Source organism: Alligator sinensis, unplaced genomic scaffold (assembly GCF_000455745.1).
Source record: "Alligator sinensis unplaced genomic scaffold, ASM45574v1 scaffold61_1, whole genome shotgun sequence".
NCBI lineage: Eukaryota > Metazoa > Chordata > Crocodylia > Alligatoridae > Alligator > Alligator sinensis.
In genome coordinates, this window is record NW_005841986.1 from 2248632 (window position 1) to 2271727 (window position 23096).

Below are 23096 nucleotides of genomic sequence, written 5' to 3' on the forward strand. Positions count from 1 at the left end.
ACTTCTAGGGCCACGCAGTCCAAACCTTATAATCTACCTCTGTTTACCAGGTCTGCAGCTCCATCTAGATCGATATGGGATTTTGGATCCCCATAAATATAGTAAATATTTGGCTATTCATGTTTTTCTGACACCAAGATCAGAACTGTCCTGACCAACCAAAAGTAGTAAAACTCCAGATCATTCTATCTACTTACTTTTCTGCATCAGGAAAATAATTAAAATAGCTTGCTTTCATTTGGCTACTTCTGAAAGAGTTTTTTTTTTAAGGTGTTGGTTGGTTTTTCAGTAAGGGGAAATGACTTATCAGGTGATCAAGAGTCCAGCTAGCTCTGGGGAATTTTCTGACTGAGCAGAAAATGTACATATTTTAAATACTGGATTTTTACCCCAGTCAAATTGCCCTTTTTCCTGGGCTGCAGGTTTGGAAGAGGAATGGGGAATTGCTTGCCCTCCGGATGGGTCAAACTAAAATTCTGTTGCAAGTTCAGACTATGGCTTATACTTTCTCACCTCTACAAGCTTCCTTTGATTAGTGTGAATTTTCTTTCACCTGGATTTAAGTGCTCTTAAAGTGGCTGCCTCTTTCCTGTGCCCAAAAGGCTATTGGCATGTCCAGAAAACCTGGTGAAAAAACAGTCCTGTACCTTGGACAGCCGACCTGCCTTCCCTTCCTTTTGCAGTATAGCTGGTTGCTGTAGCCAGAGGCAAATCTGCTTCAGTGAGCAGGTGGGGCATGGGGGTTGGCTGGTCAGTAGTATACTGTCATCATATTTGGAAGGGATCTGCATGGTGGTAATGATAGTTTCATAGTGCTTGGGGTTGGAAGGGACCTAAACAGATCATCAGGTCCGACCCCCCGCCCCGGGCAGGAACGGGTACCACAGTCATATCACCCCAGCCTAATCATATCACCCCAGCCAAATATCTGTCCAGCCTCCCCTTGAAGACTCCCAAGGTAGAAGAGAGATGGTTGTTTTTAAGAAGCAAAACTGTCCCCTTCCTCCCCTTCCTCCTGCCCTTGGTATTGCTAGTGTGGTAAGTGTCTGATTTGGCAGTGCTCTATAAAGAAGCTCTGTCGGACTATCGGGACTTCTGAAAAGACAAGGGCTGACCGTGAAACGGGTGCATTTTCCTTGATTTCTTTCCATCCCCCAGGTACCAGGGTTGGTTTGGGGCAGTGAGCTGCCCACTACCGTTACAGAAGTGATGGTTTATTTTTGGGGTTTTTTTTGTCTTGAACTCTTCAGCCATGAAATAATAAACATCAATTTGAAGAACAAACCTGACTGGTTCTTTGAGAAAAATCCATTTGGGTTGGTACCTGTCCTGGAGACCAGCAAGGGTCAGCTGATCTATGAGTCTCCAATCACATGCGACTATTTGGATGAAGCCTACCCGGGGGAAAAGCTCTTGCCTGAAGACCCGTATGAGCGAGCATATCAAAAGATGCTCTTGGAGCACTTCTCCAAGGTACTGTGACATGAGACGGGTGGCACACCCTGCTTGAATACAGCCTTGGGCGCGTTTGCAGCGCTGCAGACACGACTTGGACATTCTTGAAATGGCTCCTGCCCTCGGTAGAGGCCTCTTGTAAAGATGTGGGATGATGGAGCCACCTGTTTGCTGAGCCAAATGCTGCTCAGCTCTTTGCAACCTTGATAGCTCTTGAAAGAAAGAGTAAGGGATACATGGCCTCTACTGAGCTAGCTAAAACCTACATGCCTGAGCGCACAATGGGAAAACACTGGCAAAATGTTTAAAAAGGTCACTGGCTTTCTGCCTAAGACTGGTACCTGACTGAATTTGCAATACTGCTGCTTTCAGAGCCTTCATTCTGAAACAGTAGTTTGGTTTAGGACTAACTTACTTGCCTTTTTGTAGTATGTAGGAGCTATTTTTAATGGATCATTGCATTTTAAATGGTATACAAATGGAGAACAAAAAACTCCATGCCTCAAAGCTTTTAAGTCGAAGACCGGAGACTATAGATACAGGCAGGGCACGTTTACATATGTGCCCATCTGAGCAGTTGTTGCTGTGCAGTCATTTAGTACTTGCTAAACCAAGTACTTTAGCTCGCACTAAATGACTGCACAGTAACTGCCATTAACGTATAGTCCCGGTTGCGCACGGGTCATTTCCGACCCTGCTGCGCAGTAGTGTTGATGTCACAGTTCATGCCCGCTGACACTACACTGCCATAGCAATGAGCTACATTGCCGTAACTCATCACTACGGCAACGTAGCATCTCATGTAGAGACATCCGCAGAGAAGTACGTTGCAATGCTGCTGGTCAGCATGAAAGGCAGTGGTCTTGGCACTCGCGAGTATGTGATGGAGGCTGGCTTTGTTGTTTGGTCAGAGGTGGAAGCTGACTTATAAACAGCAAATAAGAGATGACTGGTAGCATAATCACGGGCTTCGAGAATGAAGATGGGCAGCTTGTGCTATTTGGAGGGTGCGGGGGGAGCCAGTGGAAGGCGGGGTTTTGAAAGCAAAATAATATGATCAAAGCAACAAGCTAAGAATGAGCTTTGCTACAGCCTTTTGATGGGAGAAAGATTACACTGGGCAAAGCCAGAGAAAAGGAGGCTATAGAATTTGAGATGTGAGCTAGGAAAGGCCAGGTCCCAGGAAAATGGTGCTGGAACCAAAAAGAAATGTTAAAATGCTAAATAAACCTGTGTGTAATAACTCTCCTCAGACTTTCTTAACATGAGAGAATACTTGGACTAAACCTAGGAAAAGAAGTTTTTAAAGTACATTGGAATTTCAAATGTGGCTCTTTTCCCCCATAAAGAGTATGCGAAAACTTGCGTTTCACCATTTTTATTGCTGGTGGTTTTCTGGCATGCGTTCAACTTAACCAATGGAAAGAAGAGTGAGTTTCCTTCCTCTATTTCTCCCGCACTGTTACAATCCTGCAACTTTCCATTTTGGTTACTGTGGAGAACTTGTTCTAGTCTCCTCTGAAATGTTGTTATTTTAAATATTAAGCTTTGTATATGGTTTGGGGTTTTTTTCCCCCTGCCTTTACCAACCTAGATTCTAGATGCTGGTATTGCTGTAATGAGAATATTTAAAATCTCTTCCACAAGAAGCTCGGTCCTCGGTAATGGGGTATTCTCTGCTTTGTTCAGCTTACGCCTCTGGCCTACAAACATTTCATGGCCATTCAAAATGGGGAGGACAGCACTGCGCTGAAAGCTGAGATCGGTGAGAAGCTTGGCAAGTTTGAAGAGGTAAGAAATGGAGCTCTGGTATTGAGCAAAAACTGACCTATGGCAAACACGTGTCCCCCTTCTCTATGCAGACACTGGGATGATGGTTTAGTTAAACCTCATTTGACGAGGTTTAGATAAAGCATCCCAGCAGCCATTTTTAAACCCGTGGGGGCTTATACACGTAACAGTTAGAATGTGGAGCATTCTCATTGGAATATGAACCAGCACGTGCATAGATGACCTATAAATGCCTGCATTTGGTCACATCAAACTTCTGCTCTTTGGTCAGGGTTCATGGTTTCCTGTCACTGTTTATTACTTGTATTTCCATAGCGTTTGGTCATGGACCAACACTCGGTCTGATCGGTCTGTGTACTGTAAGCAGAGCCTTCTGGGGAAGATGTAGAATCTCCTTGGTGGAAGGTTGTCAGGAAGAGGCTGGATGGGCACCTGCCTGGCGTGGTTCGAAGCAGTGAATCCTGCTTCTCTGCAGAGAGTTGGACTAGGTGATCCGCAGGGTCCCTTTCAGACGTGTGATTCTAAAAATAAAGCAGGCAAAAAAATTACTTTAAAAAAAATCTGATCTGGAATGGGAAGAGGGGACTGGGTTGCTAGTAGCAAAAGCAAATACCAAGCAAGAAACTGCATCTCCCCAATGCTGCTTCTCTGTAAAAACCCACTGAGATTCCCAGACTCCAGCTGCCTGGTACCTGGCTGATTGCTTCACCTCCAGACAATTACTTCAGTATGGATGACACTTGAATATACTTATCCCCTGATACCTTTTGTCTGCTGTTTCTTGTCTGACGTGTTGAAGCATCCAGCAACGAGAGGTCAGCTTTAGCATATCTGATTGGGTATTGCTGACGGGGGACAAATCTAGGTCCTGTGAGCAGCAGCTATTTTCTAGGAGACATCTTGCAAAACAAATGCCTGGGGCAGAGGGAATTAAAGGCATCTTACAGCTACACAGGGTTTTGAGATGCCAGTGTTTTCCAGGATCTGGGCTGACAGGTGTGGGAGAGCTCCTTTCACTCCTGCAAGGGTTGAGAGCCCAGCCTGGGAGTGAAGGACACAGCTAGATGAAGTCCCTTTAGCCTGCTTGCCAGAAGAGCCTCGCGAGGGCTGAAATGCTCTTGTTCTGCTTGCTGGGAACCGAAAGAGGGAGCCATGTGCACATTTTTTGTGAAAGTCTCTTTGCGTCTGGCTTGTTTTTTTTTTCTCTCTTTTGGACACCTGGTAACTGAAGCAACTCATGAGCTGCTGCTTTCTGATTGATAGTTTTAATAGGCAGTTGGGGGAAGGGAGTCGACTGCGCAAGGTTGAATGAGGGGGTTGCTTTTGTTGTTTTTTAATTTCTGTGCAAAATTAGATGACAGCCTCCCCCAACCCCAAAATAAAAAGGTAAAATATAAAAGAGCCCCTTGGTGCCTGGCATTGTATTTCTCTCCTTTCAGAATAAGGGCCGGGGGGACCCCAGTTCTGATTCACGTCCCCTCTTCCTTTGTAGTCACTCATTCCAGTAAATGAATGTGAATGTTTGTATGCAAGACAGGAGTACGTGGGAATAGAAGATCTTGCTGGAACTACCTCAAGATCCTTCATGGGGAGGGCAGGGGCCTTCCAAACATTCTCAGCTTCTCCTCCCCTATGGGAGATTTGAGGGCTGTTGCTGTTTTACAGTGGCAGCACTACATGGATGCCCCAGTCTGTTCCTGTTGCACTTTGCTCAGCAGCGTATACTGGGTGCAAGCAGCTCTGTCCCAGGGTGTGCATGTCCCACTCGTTTGTACCCCCTCCGCTGCCCGGCTGGCCCCAAGAGCCGAGTTCTTGCCTCTGAATATTCAGTCTGGTACACTTCAGATCAAGTAGAACTGCATTCCTGGAAGGGATGCAATAAAAACATCCTGCTGACAACTTGATATCCTAGTTTGACCAACCTTATAGACATTGTCGTCATTTGGACGATAACAGTAATAAGCAAAAGGCACTTTTACATTGCAGTTACAAGCCTACAAATCTTAAAAATATTGTTAAATCTCAGCTCTGCCAGTTGGATTCTTTTGTCTTCATAGCCGGTGCATAATTGCTATGGCAACCCTGGTACTTGAGCTGGAATATAGCCCAGTTGGCAATGCACAAGAGGGGTTAAATTAATGTTAGAACACGTTTAGTGACTTATTCCCTTGGTCTATTTTAATCTAGGGGAAAAGGGCACTGTCTCTGTGTTCGGCATGTTGTCTGTTCCCTTCCCCATGCTCGCTTCCCATGACGGCACGTTTGTCTCATGCAGGGCTTGTCTATGCACTTCCATTTTTAATGGCAAACATTGCCTTACCTCCTTTGCAGATTCTAGCAAATCGCCAGTCTGTCTTCTTCGGTGGGGACTCGGTATCTATGTTTGACTACCTGATCTGGCCTTGGTTTGAACGTCTGGAAGCTTTCCAGCTGTATGAGTAAGTGCTTGAATGTTTTATGGACCTTTACATATTTTCAAGTATGTTACAGCTTCCAATTACACTAAGTTATCCCAGCCAGGAATATTCCTCTGCTTAGCAACGGCGAATGTAATTTCCCCTGTCCAAATGGCAGAATGATGGGTTGTACTTAGGTGTTGCTGGATAAAGTGTGAAAAGAAGCTTAGTCTTTGGAAAGTGGATTTCCAAAGGCAAGATGACAGCTAGTAGGGATGAGAGCTTTTTTTTCAATTGGAAAATGCTGATTGTTTCCACACACAGCTTGTTGCTGTTATACGCATCTATTTAGACAAAGCTGGAATTTGGGGTCTGAACAAATGGGCCTCTTTTCCCCTCTGCTGATACTTGTGCTGGAGTAGCTATTGTCATGGGATCCTGGCATTCGGTTTAGTTCCCTGCTCTGATTTGAATCGGGAAAACGAGTCCCTTTTAAATTGACTTCCCACATCCCAGGTAGGCAGCACCTGGTTGGTGAGGGGTAAGTGGGCAAGCACGCCTGTTTTTTTTAGCTTTGAATCGTCTTGGTGGGGTTGCCTGTTGTTGCAGGACATGAAACAGAAGAAAGATGAAAGAAACATGGTTTTCCTATCCTACCAATTTTGTGTGGTTTCAAGGGAATTTTCTTATTTTCCATCCAGCTTGTTAAGACCCCTTTTTTAGACCGGGGACTATCCTTAGTAAATAAACCTGCTTATCCTGGGTACTTTTGTATGGGGCTCATTTACCCTAGTTTTGGGGTGACTAGTCTTGGCTGTCATCCTTGCAACACCCCAGCGAGTTAGGGCAGTACTTCAGTCTCCATTTTGCATGTCGTTTAGTGTTTGTTACCACTGCTCTATTTGCACATGGCCCTCCTTTCCCACCGCCCCCCATGAAAATGGGTCGCTTCTAGATAACTCCACACTTGCATTCCCCTTGGCGTGGCAAATTAACCAGAGTTTACTGTGTTCTCAAGGGGGAAGGCAGAGTGTAATCAAGCTGCTCTAAAATGCTAGATCACTGGCACAAGGAGTACCGACTTGTTCCTTTAGATTAGCACTTAAGCACTCCAATCAAGAAGACTTGATTGCTTTGGAGATGTCCTTATCTTCTGCTCTTTGGTCTCAAAATCTATTTCCTGCACCTGTTTTAAACTTAACCTTGTGTGGAGGGGAGCGGGGAGAAAGCAAAACAAAGCAAACCTCATTACATATTCAGCTTCCTTGACATCCTCCCATTTCCCCTGTATTTTAATTGCTTTTCCTCTTCCTATAGCTGTCTAGGCCACACCCCAAAGCTCAAGCGCTGGATGGATGCCATGAAGCAGGACCCTGCAGTCAAGGCTACAATGACTGACTTCCAAACATTCAAAGGCTATCTTCAGCTGTATGTCAAGAATAGCCCTGAAGCATGTGACTATGGGCTCTGAGGTTCAAATGAGCACCTCCCATTCAGAAATCCATCCCTGCTCTCCTGGTGTGCCTCATTGTGCAGTTTTGTGTGTGTCTTTCTTGGGGGGAATTAATCTGTTCTGGAAAAGGATGAGTGGACTTCTGTGAACTCTCCCTCTTCCTGTCAGGAGGAGGTTGTGCTGGCTTCAGGCAGAAGTTGGAAAGTCACCAGCACTTGAGCACATCCTTCAAAGAAACGTGCTGATGTAACCCTTTGTACGGGTAGGGATGTGTATTTGCTCTCTCTGTCACTTGGTTTAAAGCAAGCGATTCTGATGCTGTAACAATAAAAAGAGAAATCTTTCTTTAAAAATAGCAACTCTCTTCAATTTATGCAGCAGTGAGCCAGATGTAGAATTGGATGGAAATTAGATCAAGGCCTTCCGTACTTGTTTCTCAAGCCTTTCAGTCCTGACAAAGGCAGTAGGATAATATTGATACTGAATCATTCCCCTAGTAGAGTGTGCGGTGCTCTTTGACATGGCCATCTCTGAGTCGAGATGCAGCTGTCTAGTTCTGAGACGCTCCCCTCCCAATGAGACTAGAAGTACCAAGCCTAATGTCCATCACATCCTGAATGGCTTGAGTTCGTGAACATCTCTCCTCCATGACCTCTTTGGGGGGTAGGAAGACAATACTACAGCAGCTTCTAAGCTGGGCTAAGTCTTCTTGGGAAGTACGACAAAGAAAATGACCGTAACCTTCATTTTATGCTGGTTCCATTTTTAGACCTTTAACCTCAACAGGCCTAAATCCTATACAAGTCAAAAGTAGCTTGGTCACAGGCCTAGCTGTGCCTGGGACCTGATTGACCTGTGCTGCACTAGGACTCAAAGTTTCAAGCTCATGCACTGAAACATAGCTGCAGTCTAGTGAAACGAGCAGCCATCATTTTGCCCATGGGACTTTGTTCTGCCTTTATATAGGTAGGGAAGTCATAAACATGAGCTGGACCTCCCAGGTGGCTATTCAACTGGAAGCAGATTCACGGCTGTTTCTAACTGTAATCAGGGAGTGGTGATAGTGGTACGTCTTCTGAGGAGAAGGGAACGGTGGGAAGAGTACAAATACTATCCTTCCTCTACAGCTGAGAGTAGTGGTATCTTCTGATACCTCCCCCACCCCCTCTATTCAAGAAAGAAGGATCCAAATGGAGTGAGTACAAAGAAGAGTTATTAGGTTAATTATGGGCAATGAAGAGTCAGTTGTACAAAATGAGCCTAAGGGCTTGCCTACGCTGTCACTGAGAGGCATACTTAGCTAGCCATATTCACTTGTACCTTATTTTGTAACTTGCACTAAAACGATCCATATTATAACATTTGTCTTTTAAACACAGTCCAACTAGGAATTGGTCTGTAGGCTTCTTTGTCTCTCGTGGCATACCTGGCTCTAATTATGAGCGGTAAAAGCAGGAATTGAGGTGCAGAAGCCTGGAAATCCACAACGGGAAGTTACAGGATCAATAGTTCCCAATGTCTTGTGTTTGTAGCATGCAGCACCCATGTACCCCACAGGAAGGTAAGCTGGGAGATTTAGTCTCGGAGCTACTTGGACTGCACAGCTGCCAGGGCTTGAGTTTACAGGTTTTCAATGTCAATGATCAGTGCTTGAGGGTTTGAGGGAGGCCTAAAGTTGGCCTTAAGTAGCATGTAAACCAGACTGAATAAATTGTGTTCTTATAGGCTTAGGAAAATGAAAGCAGAAGGGGGTATGATTACTCTGTAGAAATGTATCAGGGTAGCCTAAAGTCGGCCATAAGTAGCATGTAAACCAGACTAAATAAATTAGTGTTCTTATAGGCTTAGGAAAATGAAAGCAGAAGGGGGTATGATTACTCTGTAGAAATGTATCAGGGTAGGGGGGTGAATACCAGGGAAGGAAAAGGACTGTTTCAGCTGAAGGGTAAGTTTGGCACAAGAACAAAGCTAACTGGCCGCGTGAATTTGGGCTGGTAATTGAAAAAAGGTTTGTAACTCTGAGTCGAGATGCAGCTGTCTAGGCTCTGGAAAAGCCTACTAAGGGAAGTAAAACGCTTAGCTGGAGTTGAGATGGAACTTGATCTGCATATGAAGAAGATCATAAGATGATGGTGCCTATGCTGGCATGGGACTGGACTCAGTTACCCAGGAGTTAAATTGTTAACCCTCACCTTCTTCTGAATATGAGAGCCAAATGCTGCCAAAACTTGGGGAGTCTTGCATCTGGATTATCAGAGAAATTGGATCAGTGAACCCTTTGGTGCTGTTTAGCAATTTAGCTAGTAGTCGGTCTCTGCGGTACAATGCTTTCCTCATTGTGTTGGGGGAGTGGAACGGTACTGATTTCCCAAACTCAGCAGCTGCCCGCTTAGCAAAGCTTTGGTGCTTTTCAGGCATGGGAAACCAGTCAAAACCTTGGAGTGAAGCTCTAGCCCAAGGCTTCAGAGATACTTGGCTGCATTACTGAATGACCTGGCTTGGATGGGACTAGTCTCTATGGTGGCCCAAGTTCAAATTCAGCATCATTTTCACTATACTCTCCCTGGAGCCTTCTATTCTGCTGGCACCCCAAAATGGGTTTTTTTGGTATCTATAATATGCTTTATAAATACAAGGTCTACTTTCCTTGTGGGCATGTTAACTGTCTCCATTTCACAGATGGATGAAGCTGAAGCACATGGAAATGATATGGCCTGTACTCCAAAGCCCCTGTGGAGTTGAAGGGGGTAGAAGCACAATTCTGGTGCCTGAGTCCCTGTCTAGCGCTGTTGCAGATAAGTAGGTAGAAAATTGGTGGTTTCCCTTTGCTGGCCAATTCACAAAGCACAGCTGGTGTCAGTTGTTAGCCTAAAGGGCTCACAGCAAGCAGAATTAACAGCAGATTTCTTCTTGAGGGGTGGGGGAAGAGGGAAGATTGTAATTGCAGGGAGATGATAATGCACTGGCTTTCTAACCGCAGCCTCTACACATAATAGCACCCTTTTCCTGCCCGCTCAGATAGTGTTGGTAAAATGTGTGCATCTTCCTTTTGAAAGATCAACGTTGCCGATGCTCCTTGGAAGAAAAGCCAGACTCAACCCTGACCTAGTTGTGTGGAATAAATCTATGGTGGGATAAAGCCAAAGCAAGCAGTGTATTCATGTGTTGAGACCGTGCTGGAGGTCCAGAAGTGAGACGGGCTGCATGAGATGTATAGGACAGTTTCTATGGCTACCGCCACAATTGGGTGAGCTGTCAGGATGTCAAGGTGAATCACTGTTTATTACTGTTTCAGGAAGAAGTGATTTTTTTTTTTCCCCCCTAACACATTCTGCCCTGGCCTACAGCAATGCTGTACCTTTTTGGGCCAAAGCCAGAGGTAGTGTAAACGGGGGTGGAAGTTATAAGTTGGTCATGAGCTGATCACCTTCACCATCCGCCATAAAGCTGGCAAGTCAGTCAGCAATGCAGAAGTCCTCGCCTTCAGGAAAGCTGACTTTGACAAGCTTAGGAGGCTTGTCGGCGAGGCCCTAAGGGACCACGAACCCAAGGGGAGGGGAGCTCAGGAAGAGTGGTTGCTCCTCAAAGGAGCGATCCTCGATGCACAAACTAAGGCTATTCCATCTCGGAGGAAAGGCAGCAAGAGGGCACAGCAGCCCCCTTGGCTCTCCAGGGAACTCGCAGACCTCCTGCAGTTAAAAAGACAGACCTACAAAGGATGGAGGACGGGATCCACCTCCAAGGAGGAGCACTCTGCACTGGTCCGGTCCTGTAGGGAGCAAACCAGAATAGCCAAGGCTGCGACAGAACTCCAACTGGCTACTAGGATCAAGGACAATAAAAAGTCCTTTTTTAGATATGTGGGGAGCCGGAGGAAAAGCAAGGGCAACATCAGACCCCTGCTAAACCAGGTGGGGCAACTGACAACTGACCCACAGGAAAAGGCAACCTATTAAATGGGTACTTTGCGTTGGTCTTTCGCCAGTCCCATGGGACGCCCATACCCATTACAGGACAGGGAGGCCCGGGTGAGGGAGATCCCCTGCCCTCCAACAATGCTGACCTTGTGAAGGAACACCTCGAGAGGCTGGACACCTTCAAGTCAGCCGGCCCCGACAATCTACACCCCAGGGTACTCAAGGAGCTGGCGAGCACCATAGCCCAGCCCCTGGCACGGATCTTCAAGAGCTCCTGGCGCTCTGGTGAAGTGCCTGAAGACTGGAAGAAGGCCAATGTGATGCCTATCTTCAAGAAAGGGAGGAGAGTGGATCCGGCAAACTACAGGCCCATCAGCCTGACCTCTATCCTGGGGAAGGTCTTAGAAAAGATTATCAAAGAGGCCATTCTGAACAGACTGGCCGATGGCAACACCCTGAGGGATAACCAGCATGGGTTTGTTGCAGGTAGGTCTTGCTTGACCAAATCTCATTTCCTTCTACGACCAGGTGACCTATCACCTGGACAACGGAGAAGAGATTGATGTCATATATCTTGACTTTAAAAAAGCCTTTGAGCTGGTATCCCATGATCACCTCTAGTCAATTGTCTTGGTGCGCGGTCACCAGTGGGGTCCCTCAAGGCTCTGTCCTTGGACCTGTATTGTTCAACATCTTCATTAATGACATGGACATTGGAGTCAGAAGCAGACTAGCCAAGTTCCCTGATGATACCAAACTTTGGGGTAAAGCATCCACACCTGAGGACAGGAGGGCGATCCAGGCTGACCCGGACAGGCTCATGAAATGGCCAGACAAGAACCTGATGGTGTTCAACACCGAAAAAATGCAAGGTCTCCACCGTGGGAGTAAAAACCTGCAGCATCCTTATAGGCTTGGTAGTGCTACGCTGGTTAGCACTATGGATGAAAGGGACTTGGGGGTCAGGATTGACCACAAGATGAACGTGAGCCTTCAGTGCGATGCTGCAGCTAGTGAAGCAAGCAAAACGCCAGCTTGCATCCACAAAAAGGATGTGGAGAAGCTTGCGAGAGTCCAGAGGAGAGCCACACACATGATCAGAGGTCAGGAAAACAGACCTTATGAAGAGAGGCTGAGAGCCATGGGACTCTTTAGCCTGGAAAAGCGCAGGCTCAGGGGTGATCTGGTGGCCACCTATAATTTTATCAGGGGTGTTCACCACGATCTGGGGGAACATTTGTTCACCAGAGCGCCCCAAGGGATGACAAGGTTGAATGGTTATAAACTCCTGCAAGACTGTTTCAGGCTGGACATAAGGAAGAACTTCTTTACTGTCCGAGCCCCCAAGGTCTGGAATAGCCTGCCACCGGAGGTGGTTCAAGCACCTACTTTGAACGCCTTCAAGGGAAAATTGGATGCTTATCTTGCTGGGATCCAATGACCCCAGCTGACTTCCTGCCCTTTGGGCAGGGGCTGGACTCGATGATCTTCCGAGGTCCCTTCCAGCCCTGATGTCTATGAAATCTATGAAGTGTATGTGCTGTGCACTGGGATTGGTAGAAGTGGCTAACAGGAGTCCCCTGGATTAGCAATTTATACAGCACATCTACAGCTTGCATCCCCTTTGAACCTGGTAGTGCTACAGTTGTGCGCAGTACTAGAGCCATTAGATGGGCTGGTTTATGCTATTGGCAACTTGATCTAAATCAGAAAGTGCATAGTCTTTTGGAAAGACTGAGAGATCTCTTTAAGTATTACCAGAGACCCCTGTTTTCTCTTTGTACCCAGGGCAGTTTCTTTCTGGTTATGCAGAGCGTCTCAAAACCCGAACATAATTTGGAAACCCAACATTTTCCACTGAAGTGACACTGACATCCAAGACGTTAATGGCTGAGCTTAACGTAGCAGCCGCTCTGGGAACAGACTGCACCCACCGTTCTGCCTCCAACCTCAACAAGTGCCTTGCTGCCAAACACGGATCTCTTAGCAGGCTGCTTGTCTTAACTTGCTACTCCACTTCTCAAACAGCCACTTACTTTTTTTATTCATGCTGCATGAGCAACTTTCATCTTAAGTTGCCCCTGTAATAGGTTGAACTTCTGAGAGGCTCTGCTTAGGCTTTAGTATAACCTCAGGGATACTTTATCCTAGCAAAGAAAGACTTTTTGTATTGGAGACCCTGATTGCTTGAGCCATGCAAAAGTAGGCAAAGCCCTAATGAAACGTACTGAAGGGAACAAGGTGGCTGTCTAATAGAGTCCAGAAACACGTCACATTGGAGTTTTAGCACGGGAAGTTTCAAATTGCCTTTTTAATATAAAGAGAAATTAGCCAGGAGCTTGTTACATAGGTGGAGTTTGGGCAGCTTGCACACTGGGGTTAGCACTCCCACAAAATGAGACGTGATGATGTTTTTCATAAACCTCTGTGTTCGGGATCCCTGCTCTGCATCTCTCTGGAGGGAGTGCACTTTGAATAGCAAATTGCTCCATGCTATATTGGGCCCTTGGTTCAGTGCTGATTCAGAAGGGAGCATGACCCAGGCCAAATTATCCCTCTGCTTCTTGTTCCTCCAATCTATTTGTTTTGGAAAACAGAGTTTGAATCTAGACTATCCCTGCTTAGGTGTGTGAGATGCGTTGGGTAAGATTGTGGGTTTTGACTATGTCAGGTCTCTTTTTGTTTTGTTTTTAAAAAGGTAAATGGGACTGCTTCACTTAGAGAAGCAATCTGGAAAGCTAAAGGAGGTAAGAAGCACTCTCCACCATGTGCAGTATGGAAAGTGCAGTTCTGTTTTGGAAAGTGTTTGTAAAAATGGTGAACATAACATATTACATTGTGGTTGAAGGATCCCTATGTCCAAGTGCAGCTCGTTCCAACTCACACCCCACTGATGACAAAGACCCTACACTGGAACATATATATTTGGTAAGTCCAAAGAGGATCCATCCCCTCCTAGGGCTGCCTGAGCTGCAGCGATGGACTGGGTGCTCATTCTGCCATGAGATCACTGCAGGACCGTGGAGAACTACTGCCTCCATGAGGACAAAGGGACTTACTGGCGTGGATTTGACCGGGGCAGGGGGACTGATTCTAGCTGGACTAAAGTAGGCACTTATAGCTCCATATGCAGAGGAGCCAGGTGGAGCACGTGCAAAGGCTTGCAAAGGTTTATAAGAAAATAGACACTGGTGTATGCTATTTGGCTGTACACAAGTGGTGAGTCGTATTTGGAGTCTGATGTGACTTGTATCCTCTGTCTTGCCAACATGCAGGTCCATTTGGGAACCTGGCCTGGTGGCAAACTTCCAGGAAGTATTCAAGTGAAGAAAAAGTATTTTCATTGAATTCAATTAACAATGTAATAATGTTTGAATATTCGGCTTTGTGGGCAGCCTTTAAGTTGCCTCAGACTTGTTGAGATAGGTTGGAAATGGTCTGCGCTTCCACAAGTGTGATGAGCTCCCTTCATTCTCCCAGACGAGAACAGTAAGAGATGCTGCATCGGGAGAGACCATTTCAGTGGGTTAAAAGCTCCAGCATTCAAAAATGTAAGTGGCTAGGTCCAGACCTCAAGAGTTATGATGCTCTGTTCTTTGAACAGATAGATATTCACATACGTTCCCTGCTTTTTCTTTTCTGTTTGCCTGACTCCATGATGTACTGTTATAAATATGCTACTTCAACCAAAAAAGAAAATTCTGCCCTGTAACTTATTATTAAGTATCAGACACTCCTCTAAACCCACAGGCAGATGGCTAGGGTCCTGGGTCCTGAGCCCATTATGGTAGGAATGCTGGTCTTACATAAGAGACTGCTGAATATTAGTGGCAATAGAGAAAGCTAATTGTGACCTTCAAGAAAAGGAGGAAAAGGGCACAAACTAAGCCTCCTTCTCGTTCTTGATGGAGACAGAAAGATTTAGGGTTAGGCAAAAAGGAAGAGGATAGTCTGTGTACAGCATGGTAAGAGATGCACTAGGACAGGACAGAGACTTCAAGAAAGACAAATAGCACAGGGCTGCGTTCTGCCCTCGGTTACCAGTACTTCCCTTCAAGTCCACTGAAGTCTTTGGAGCTGTGCTGGTGTAACAGAGCAGAATTTGACCCACTGAGCTGAGTGCCAAATGAGTGTTTTATGTCAAGGCCCACTGCAAGGATGCAAAATGTGAGGCTGGGGAAGAAGCTGGGGTGCTGGGGTAATAACACCAGGGATATGGCCCTGCCCTGTGCCTAGACTCGGATCCGGAGAACGCTGGTACCTTCCTACGGCAAAACCCTGTTTTCCAAATCATCTAGTAAAATCCTTTGAAAGGGACTTGGAGAGACAGGTACCTTGAGACCAAGCAGCATGGGATATTGGGGTCAGGGCTTCTCTCCAAAAAGGAACCATGCCTCATGGTTACTGAAGCATTTGGACAAACTCTAGACAAATACCTAACTGGACTGGTCATGGTTTTGTGGCTGTGGAGGGTCAGTTAAAACGCCTGAGGGGAAAAGGCCTGTCCTGCTTAGTGCACAAAGTTTGTAGCGGTCTCCTTTTTGGAGCTGTTAGGTGGTAGGTGGAAGATGTTGCCTGTCCCTCTAATCAGACATGCACAGGTTGATGTGAACGATGTGTCTAGGGCAGCGATTCTCCGTCAGGGTGCTAAGGCACGCTGGAGTGCTACAAGATATTTTAAAGGGTGTGGATTATTAGCATGGTTAGGTGTGCAAACACCTGTACACGATTCACCCGATAAACCTAGATCCCAAGTCAGAATTCATAGTGTCACAACCACTCTGACCTGTTGTGGTCTTTCTGACTTGCTTGCAACAGAAGAATTGCTCTCTTATTTTTTCATAGTGAAAAAACAAGTGAAAGCTAAAAGCTGGCAATTTCCAACAGGTGCCTTGAGTGTAAAAAGGTTTACAAGCACTAGTTTAGACGCATAAGGAATATTTTAATGGCTGGACCTACTTTCCCACCCCCACTATGGTGGCTCCCTATAAAGTTTCACCTACTTTGCCAAAGCCATGGCTATGGCTCAGCACCTGCACCGCACCACCTTTTCTTTTTGTCTGCTGTCCCTCTCCATTACAATCAAAGTAGGGAAATAATTCAGGCTGGCTGGGCCTTGGCTCGCTCTTTCTACAATCCCAGGGTACCTAAAACTGATGTAATTTTGCAAGGCCTCCTCAGTGTTGGTATATAGTGATATAATTGTTTTTTTTCCCCATTGTTATCAATGTGCAGCAGCAAGAGGGTGCTGCAAATAAGTGGGTTGGCAGCTAGTGCTGGCTTTGCTTAAATGGCGTATTAATGTCACGCAATTATGTAGCATTTTCCTACTCACAACATGTTTACTAACCTTTTATAAAGGAGACCTTTAACTTGCCAGTGGGGTGGAAAGTAGGAGCTGGCTAGTGGTAGACAGCAATACTACAACACTTTGGGACAGAAAATAAAAACATACCCTATTTGCATGCACCTCGCATAGAGATCTCTTTGCATTCTTCATAGTCGTCTTACGTATTCAAAAATTGTAGGTTTAGTTTGCTGCAAGCAGATCCCAGAACCTGGTGTCATACAGTCCAGTAGCTCCCATTTTTGCTCTTTATCTGAGTGAGGCTGCAGAAGAAAGTCATTCCAGCATGGAAAATAAGGAGCAATTAAAGGAGGGAGGAGGAGCATGCATCACTCAGCTGAACCGGGGGAAGGCAGAACTTCCTGGAGTCTGTGAATATCAAAGCATTCAAAATGGGAGTTTGCATGGGTCATCTTTGCACTGTTCATAGCCAAGGAAGGAAAGTAGGCTGATAGTTATAGAGGAAAAAAGAGCCACTACCCCCAAAAAGCCACATCTAGTTGTGTCCAGGGAAAAGCTGATGATTAGGTAGTGATGCTTAAAGCTGTCCGGATTGCAGCTCCCTACATATGAGAACCCATAATTGATACCCAAGTGCTTTCTTCCATAGACTATGTAAAACCCTCACCCTAAATTTGTCCCACCAGAAAAGAGCTTCAATATGCTCTATTCCTGAAATTAAACAAATGGAAGTACTATGATGAGGCCCTTTCTTAGCACATAGTGCTTTTGGTTGCATCCTTGTCTGTTTAGGCTTTAACCTCCTGGGGGAAAGAGGCTGTCTCTTCTTGCCCACACTAGCTCAACCAGTCAGATTACGCAGCCACTGCTAGCTGTGGGAAGACAAATCTGATTACACAGTACATGCCTGCTAAACCACAAGACGAGATGATTGCTGCACAAGAAGGAATGTACTTATGTAGCTTGCTGGTGTGTCAGTCCTGACTGTAAGAGTTTAACTTCCATCTCTCTTAATACGTCACTGGGTTGATTCATTGGAAGGCAAGATCAGGATCAGTTTGTAGATCAGCTGTGTGTGCCATTCAAGGTCCTACATCCCCCTAGCCTGGGCACAGGTGAGCATTATGATGTTGCATCAGTGTGACATGTTGTGGTAACTTGTTTGCAGCCCTGAAGGTGAGTTACAATGTCACACACACAACACAACAGCTTTTTTCCTACGAGATCACAGGCAAGTATGGTGGTTACCTGTGCAACACTGCCCCAGAAAGGTATGGGAACAATGCCAAGGCTGCCCTGCCCAGTGACTGTGAAGTTGCTGGGAGTTACAGAAAGTTTTTGCAAGCTACCTAACAGGACTTAATTGGTTTAGGCCTGGACTATTTTACTGTTAAAAAAGGAAAGCAGTCAGGAAGGAGTTGAGACACAAGCCTGAATTGTTAGAAGTGACCAAACAATCTTGCAAACTTCTGCAAAGACACTCATTAATTCACCTCATTTATGTTTTGAACCTGGGGCTTATGCAACTCTAGACATGGCTCGGACAGTAGTTTGTTTGGATCCCACTGCTCAATCTGCGTCCAGGCAGGGTATGCAAACAGAGGTAGGTACTAAGGCATGTATCTGCATATTTGAGTACCAAAATACCTTGATGCACTCGCTCAGTCTGACACGCTGCAGTGCGAACTGTCTGCTAAAGAGATTATCTTGTGGGTAGAGATTTGGCAGCTGGGCAAGAATGCAACTAGAAGGACTCTATTCCAGGAAAGCGTGGGTCTGTAAGCACGTGAATGGATACCGGGAGCTCTCCCGACACAGGACTTCAGCAAACTAAGAAGTGCTTCAGACTAAGAACTACAGGACGGGGAACCTGAAAGCTCATGAAAACGAAAATCCTTGTGTTTAAACTGCCCTTACCACCAGCGTGGGCTTTGCATGCGCACAAATTTGCAACATTTAAAATGCACTTTTGGGGTGTTTCAGATGTTGCTATGTCATTGGTATTCACCGGTAAAGCAACTATGCATGCTCAGTGATAAATCATGAATGCAAGATATGGGAAAGGTGTGGAGAATGCTGGGTTTGCACTACTGATCAGGTGTGCACCTCGCAACAGCTTTTCCTCATGGTATTATCTTATGGTATTACATGGGATTATTGGTCTCAAGAAGTGCTTCGGAGAAATTTGAACCTGGTAGTGTAGTTGTTAATTGGAAAGTAGGAATCGCCACACTTAGGTTCCTTTAGGTCACTATCCTGCCTCTAGTATGGGCCAGTAATAGTTGTTTCTAAGGAAAAACTCCCTGCTCTCAGGGAAAGTTTCTTTCTCAGATGCTGGTATATATCCCCACCAGCTTGATGTATTTTTTTTTTACATAAAGCATGCCAAAGTCACCTGGCATGGAGAGGTTAAACTTTTTAATTTAAGGTTTATTTCTATATATGAAATAGTTAAAATTGGGGCAGCTGTGATTCCAAGTTACAGGGTCATAGGCAACCCCCTTCTCCCCAACTCCATTCATATGAACCCAACAGTATCTCTGAGTGTCAACACTCCTTTCTGCAACAGAGGGGAGGTCTATGGGAACCTGTTGAACAGGATCCTGTTGTGCTAGGCATTGCATGTGCTGGAGTACATATGGGTTTTATGCCCTGAAGAGCTGAGCACCTGAACAGATAAGATGGTCAGGGGCCAGGGATGCAGCAGGAAGCAGACGGAGCATACGGCAAGTCAGCAAATATGACGTTGTGCCATGATTAAAGCAGAACAAACTTTAGGTGGGTTTTAAAGGGGATTTAATTCAGCAGAGACAAGGGTGAGGGGATGGAGAAAGGAGGTGGGGAAGAGAGCAGGGGAGACAGATGGGAAGGGGCTGGAGCGAAGGGGCGATCCCAGGAGAGTTGGGCTAGTCGCACCTAGGGGAAGTGGTGTTTGATGTCACCAGTGCCCTGAAGTGGTGCAGCTTGCCCCCAAGCTGCCTGGCTCCAGGATGCTGGCTCCTCTCTGGGATTTCACTGCCCCAAGCCCATGTGGCTCACAAGGAGGGCACTAAATGGGGAAGCGGGTGACCATCCTGCGTGGAGGAGAGGGGTGTCCCTAGCCCAGCCCCATCTCCTTCCCACCATACAAAGCTGCAGTCCCAGGGCTGGACGCTGACTCCTTTCCAGGTCACGCTAAACCCCTCTTCCAGGGGGCTCCTTTCACCTATCCCAGCCCTTACCTTCTGCCACAGACAAGACCACCTCAGAGGGAAAAAGCATCAGGCAGGCTCTACCTCCCGGAGCTAATCCAGACTCTCGGGATCGATTCGGACCCGCACACCGACCACTGTTGTGCTGCACACAGCGGCAGGTCGCTGCTTTGTATCTGGAGCTGCTTTATTTTACTTAGGATAATGCTGGCTGCTGCCTGCCCCCTCCTTGAGACGAACAGGCACTGTGGACCTCTGTCACAGGCGCCAAGGGAGCTATTCATTAATATAAGTACCTCTGTTTTGTAAGACTGCCTCTTGCAGGACCCCCAGGGCTGCTTTGCAGCAAACAGGAGGGTACTTCTGAGCCAGCAGCGCCCCCTTCTCTGCCAAGTGAGCAGGGGGCTCCCATGGGCAGCGCCACCTTCTCTGCCAAGTGAGCAGGGGGCTCCCATCCATTATATACTGAGCATGAGAAAGAAACACTTGAGGAGAGAACTTGCCACCAACCTCAAAGCCCATTAGATTGGCAATTAAGAGTTACTTGGTGTTACCTGGATAAAAATCATCAGCTCTTCATAGTGGGTCAGATATTCCGTGGGAGGAATATTTTCCTTTACTGGCTCTTACATTTGTTTGACTATTCATAACAGGCCAAGTAGTGAGCTGTTTTAATTGACCAAATTAACCAAGTGAAAACCACCCCCTCACCCTCTTGCTGTCTCTACAGTAGTTATTTAGCAAGGCTAAGTGATATTAGTCAAGCTGTGCTTGCATGCGTAGCATTATTTCCAAGGCCAAAATGACTGCAGTTTACTTTATGATGAGGGAGAACGTCAAGACTTAGTGGGAAGCTTTAATGCTTCTGATAGAAGTTTTATTGGCCATTAAGGGAGAAAGAGGTAAATATATTAATTGAACTCTTGCCCCACATGAAAAACTGTGGATGTCTAAGACTGAGTCTGTAATTGCTGAAGCATCTTAGTAATTTTCATATCCCAACACCCAAGAAATTCCACCATTAGCTGGTTATCAAGGACAGAAAACAGCTGGATCTTTAACACCCTGACCTTTACTAAATTAAATAAGTAACAAATATATCCTGAAATGTATTCCCCATTTAAGATTTAGTCATTTTAATATTGTTTCCCATCTAGACTTGACAGCCTGAGAAGAAAGAGCCTACCGCAGGTTTCAAAAGCATCTGGCTGATTCTGCTTTCTTTATATCACTTTCCAAAATTTACCTCTGCAGCTCTGAACATTTCAAAGTATTTGACCCCCACCAGAGTTAGGATCCATCTCTCCTCTCCAAGATTATTTTAAAGTGGTAAACAAAAGGAGGGATGCTGCCGACTGGAAGAAACGGAGATTGTTTTTTCTCCGTGCAAATTACTTTTAAAAACCAAGTAAAATTTTTTTTTTATAAGTTTCTTCCCTGTTTCTGTTCTACCACAAATTGGTTATAGCAGAAGACGACAGGCAGTGGAACTTAAATAGAAAAATCAGTATCTCCATGCCATAGAGGAGAGTGACCTTAAAGAAACACTTGAGATACACATTAAGAGCTCTTTTTTTAGCATGACTACTTGGGGCTCCCTACACACCAGCTGTCCCATGCTTGTATTGGAAGTGAGTGCGCTATAGGAGGACTTCAGCCAGGTCTCTACCAGTCTCACATCCCTATTGCAGATATAGCCCAAGTCATCTACCACAGCCAGGTTGTTGGGCTCCATGGTTGGATCCAACACACTGAAGTCACAAAACAAAGGACCCAACCAGGAAGACTTTTACAAGCCAGGATGGAGGAGGAGAGCACAGTAAGCATAAGGCCTTTGGCAATCTGCTTCTTTTGAAATTTGGGCTGGACCCCAAAAGGTCTCAAGGAGAGCAGGCAAAGATCACCAAAAGGGCTGGGGTCTGAAGTCTTGACTTTTCCATGCTTCCCGGTAGGGACTGGGCCTTGGTTTAGAGCCAAACTTTTTGCCAGACATGTCACAAATTAGCCCCATGCTGCCTGGGAGCCACTCCAATTCTGTTCCCCTATCTGATCATCTGCTCCGCTTTTTGGTCCCTGCCCTGCGCTGATTTGCTGCTCTTTTCTGCCCCTTGCTATCTGCTGCTGTTGCTGCCTGTTCCCTCCCATCGGTCACGTGCCACACAGAGACTGCCAGTACCACTTATGGCAAACCTGCTGCAGTTTGGCCTCCCCTGTCTGCGGCTGTCTATTAAATACAACAGCAAATAGGTCTCCCCCCGCTGAAGGATGGGAAGATCAGGAAACCAGGCTCATCCCTGGTCAAGAGGGTGGCATTTAGGGCTTGTCTATGGATGAATTTAATCAGGAATAATTTACAGGAATGGTTATTCCAGAATAACTGCATGCATGGACACTTGTTCTGGGATAATTATGAGTCCTTGTCCCTGGATTTATTCCAAAATAGCTATATTATTTTAAACTCACTCCCAAGCTTATTCTGGAGTAACTCTCAGGAACCCTAATTCAACCTCCTGGGAGCTGACTGTATGTATGTATGTCAGGATCCTACCCACCGTACTAGGACCCCAGCCTTTTGGATAGTCTGGGAAATGCACAAGCCTTGAAGAGACTAGTAACAAATGGACTTCACTCCTGTAGAATTAATATGAGACTTCAAACACCACCTTTATTTTAAATAAAGCTGCACGAAAAATATATACACGTTTCAACTATGTTCAACCATGACTTTAATATAGAAATTGTTCCTGGCATACCTTTTAAAAAGTTTAAATGGACTATATTATGGATGTTCTAAAAACTCAAGGAAGAGCTTGATCTGGAAGGCTTTGGGTGTTGTGTCTTAATCCAACTCTCACTTATTCCTGCCAGGTCAGCTCTTCAGAGTACAGTCTTGCTTCCAAGCTAACAAAATATTACAAAAGTGTCCATAAAGAAGGCTAGTAATAAATAAGGCTATTTACCACATATGGTCCCAGAAGAAGCAGCGACCAGTCAAGCCCACTGTCAACTAGGCTGTGAAAATCAGGTCGAGGTCTTTTGTTGCCTCACTCCCGCAACAGAAACTTGTACAAATTATACGTTAAAAAGTCCAATAGAGTAATTGCCAGATCCTGCTTAAATGACAGAGCAAATATTTGAGTTTCTTATTAAAAAAGGCAAAAAAAATGATAAATGATCTGTATGTGGAACAATGGAGACATAGATGCCATATCCCACGGTTGATGCAAGTTGAGGACTGAACTATCCAAAATGAAGAGACTGCCTTAAGAGACATTCAGCTCCTGAATGATAATGGCTTTAGACAAGAATAGCTTTAATAACGGCGCTGCCTGCACATGAATAGCCCCTGAGGCTGTGTTGATGGCTCTTATCAGGCCACAGTGATTTCCCTCACCTTGATAGAGCCTATAGTGACATACTGAAACAACTGCATTGCTTTAGAAGGGGGCTGGAATATAGGGGGACGATGCTAGACCCTCCTGGCTGAGTTTCCCTGGCTAAGGGTTAGCAATAACAATAACTAGTAGAAGAAAGGGATCCACGCAGTTTGAACTTCCTCGGGACCATTCCTGCAGTGATTCACTG

At 45.7% G+C, this 23096-nt stretch overlaps 1 protein-coding gene across 1 annotated transcript in view; it reads left to right on the top strand.

Annotated features, from left to right (window-relative positions):
- Positions 1-7433, top strand: part of GSTO1 (glutathione S-transferase omega 1) — a 10647-nt gene extending 3214 nt beyond the window's left edge. Inside the window, exons 3-6 of the mRNA XM_006021301.3 lie at positions 1251-1473; positions 3145-3246; positions 5578-5684; positions 6960-7433. Coding sequence (XP_006021363.1) covers positions 1251-1473; positions 3145-3246; positions 5578-5684; positions 6960-7113 — 586 coding nt within the window. The 3' untranslated portion in view covers positions 7114-7433. The remainder of the gene's footprint in view (positions 1-1250; positions 1474-3144; positions 3247-5577; positions 5685-6959) is intronic.
- The last annotated feature ends 15663 nt before the right edge of the window (positions 7434-23096 follow it).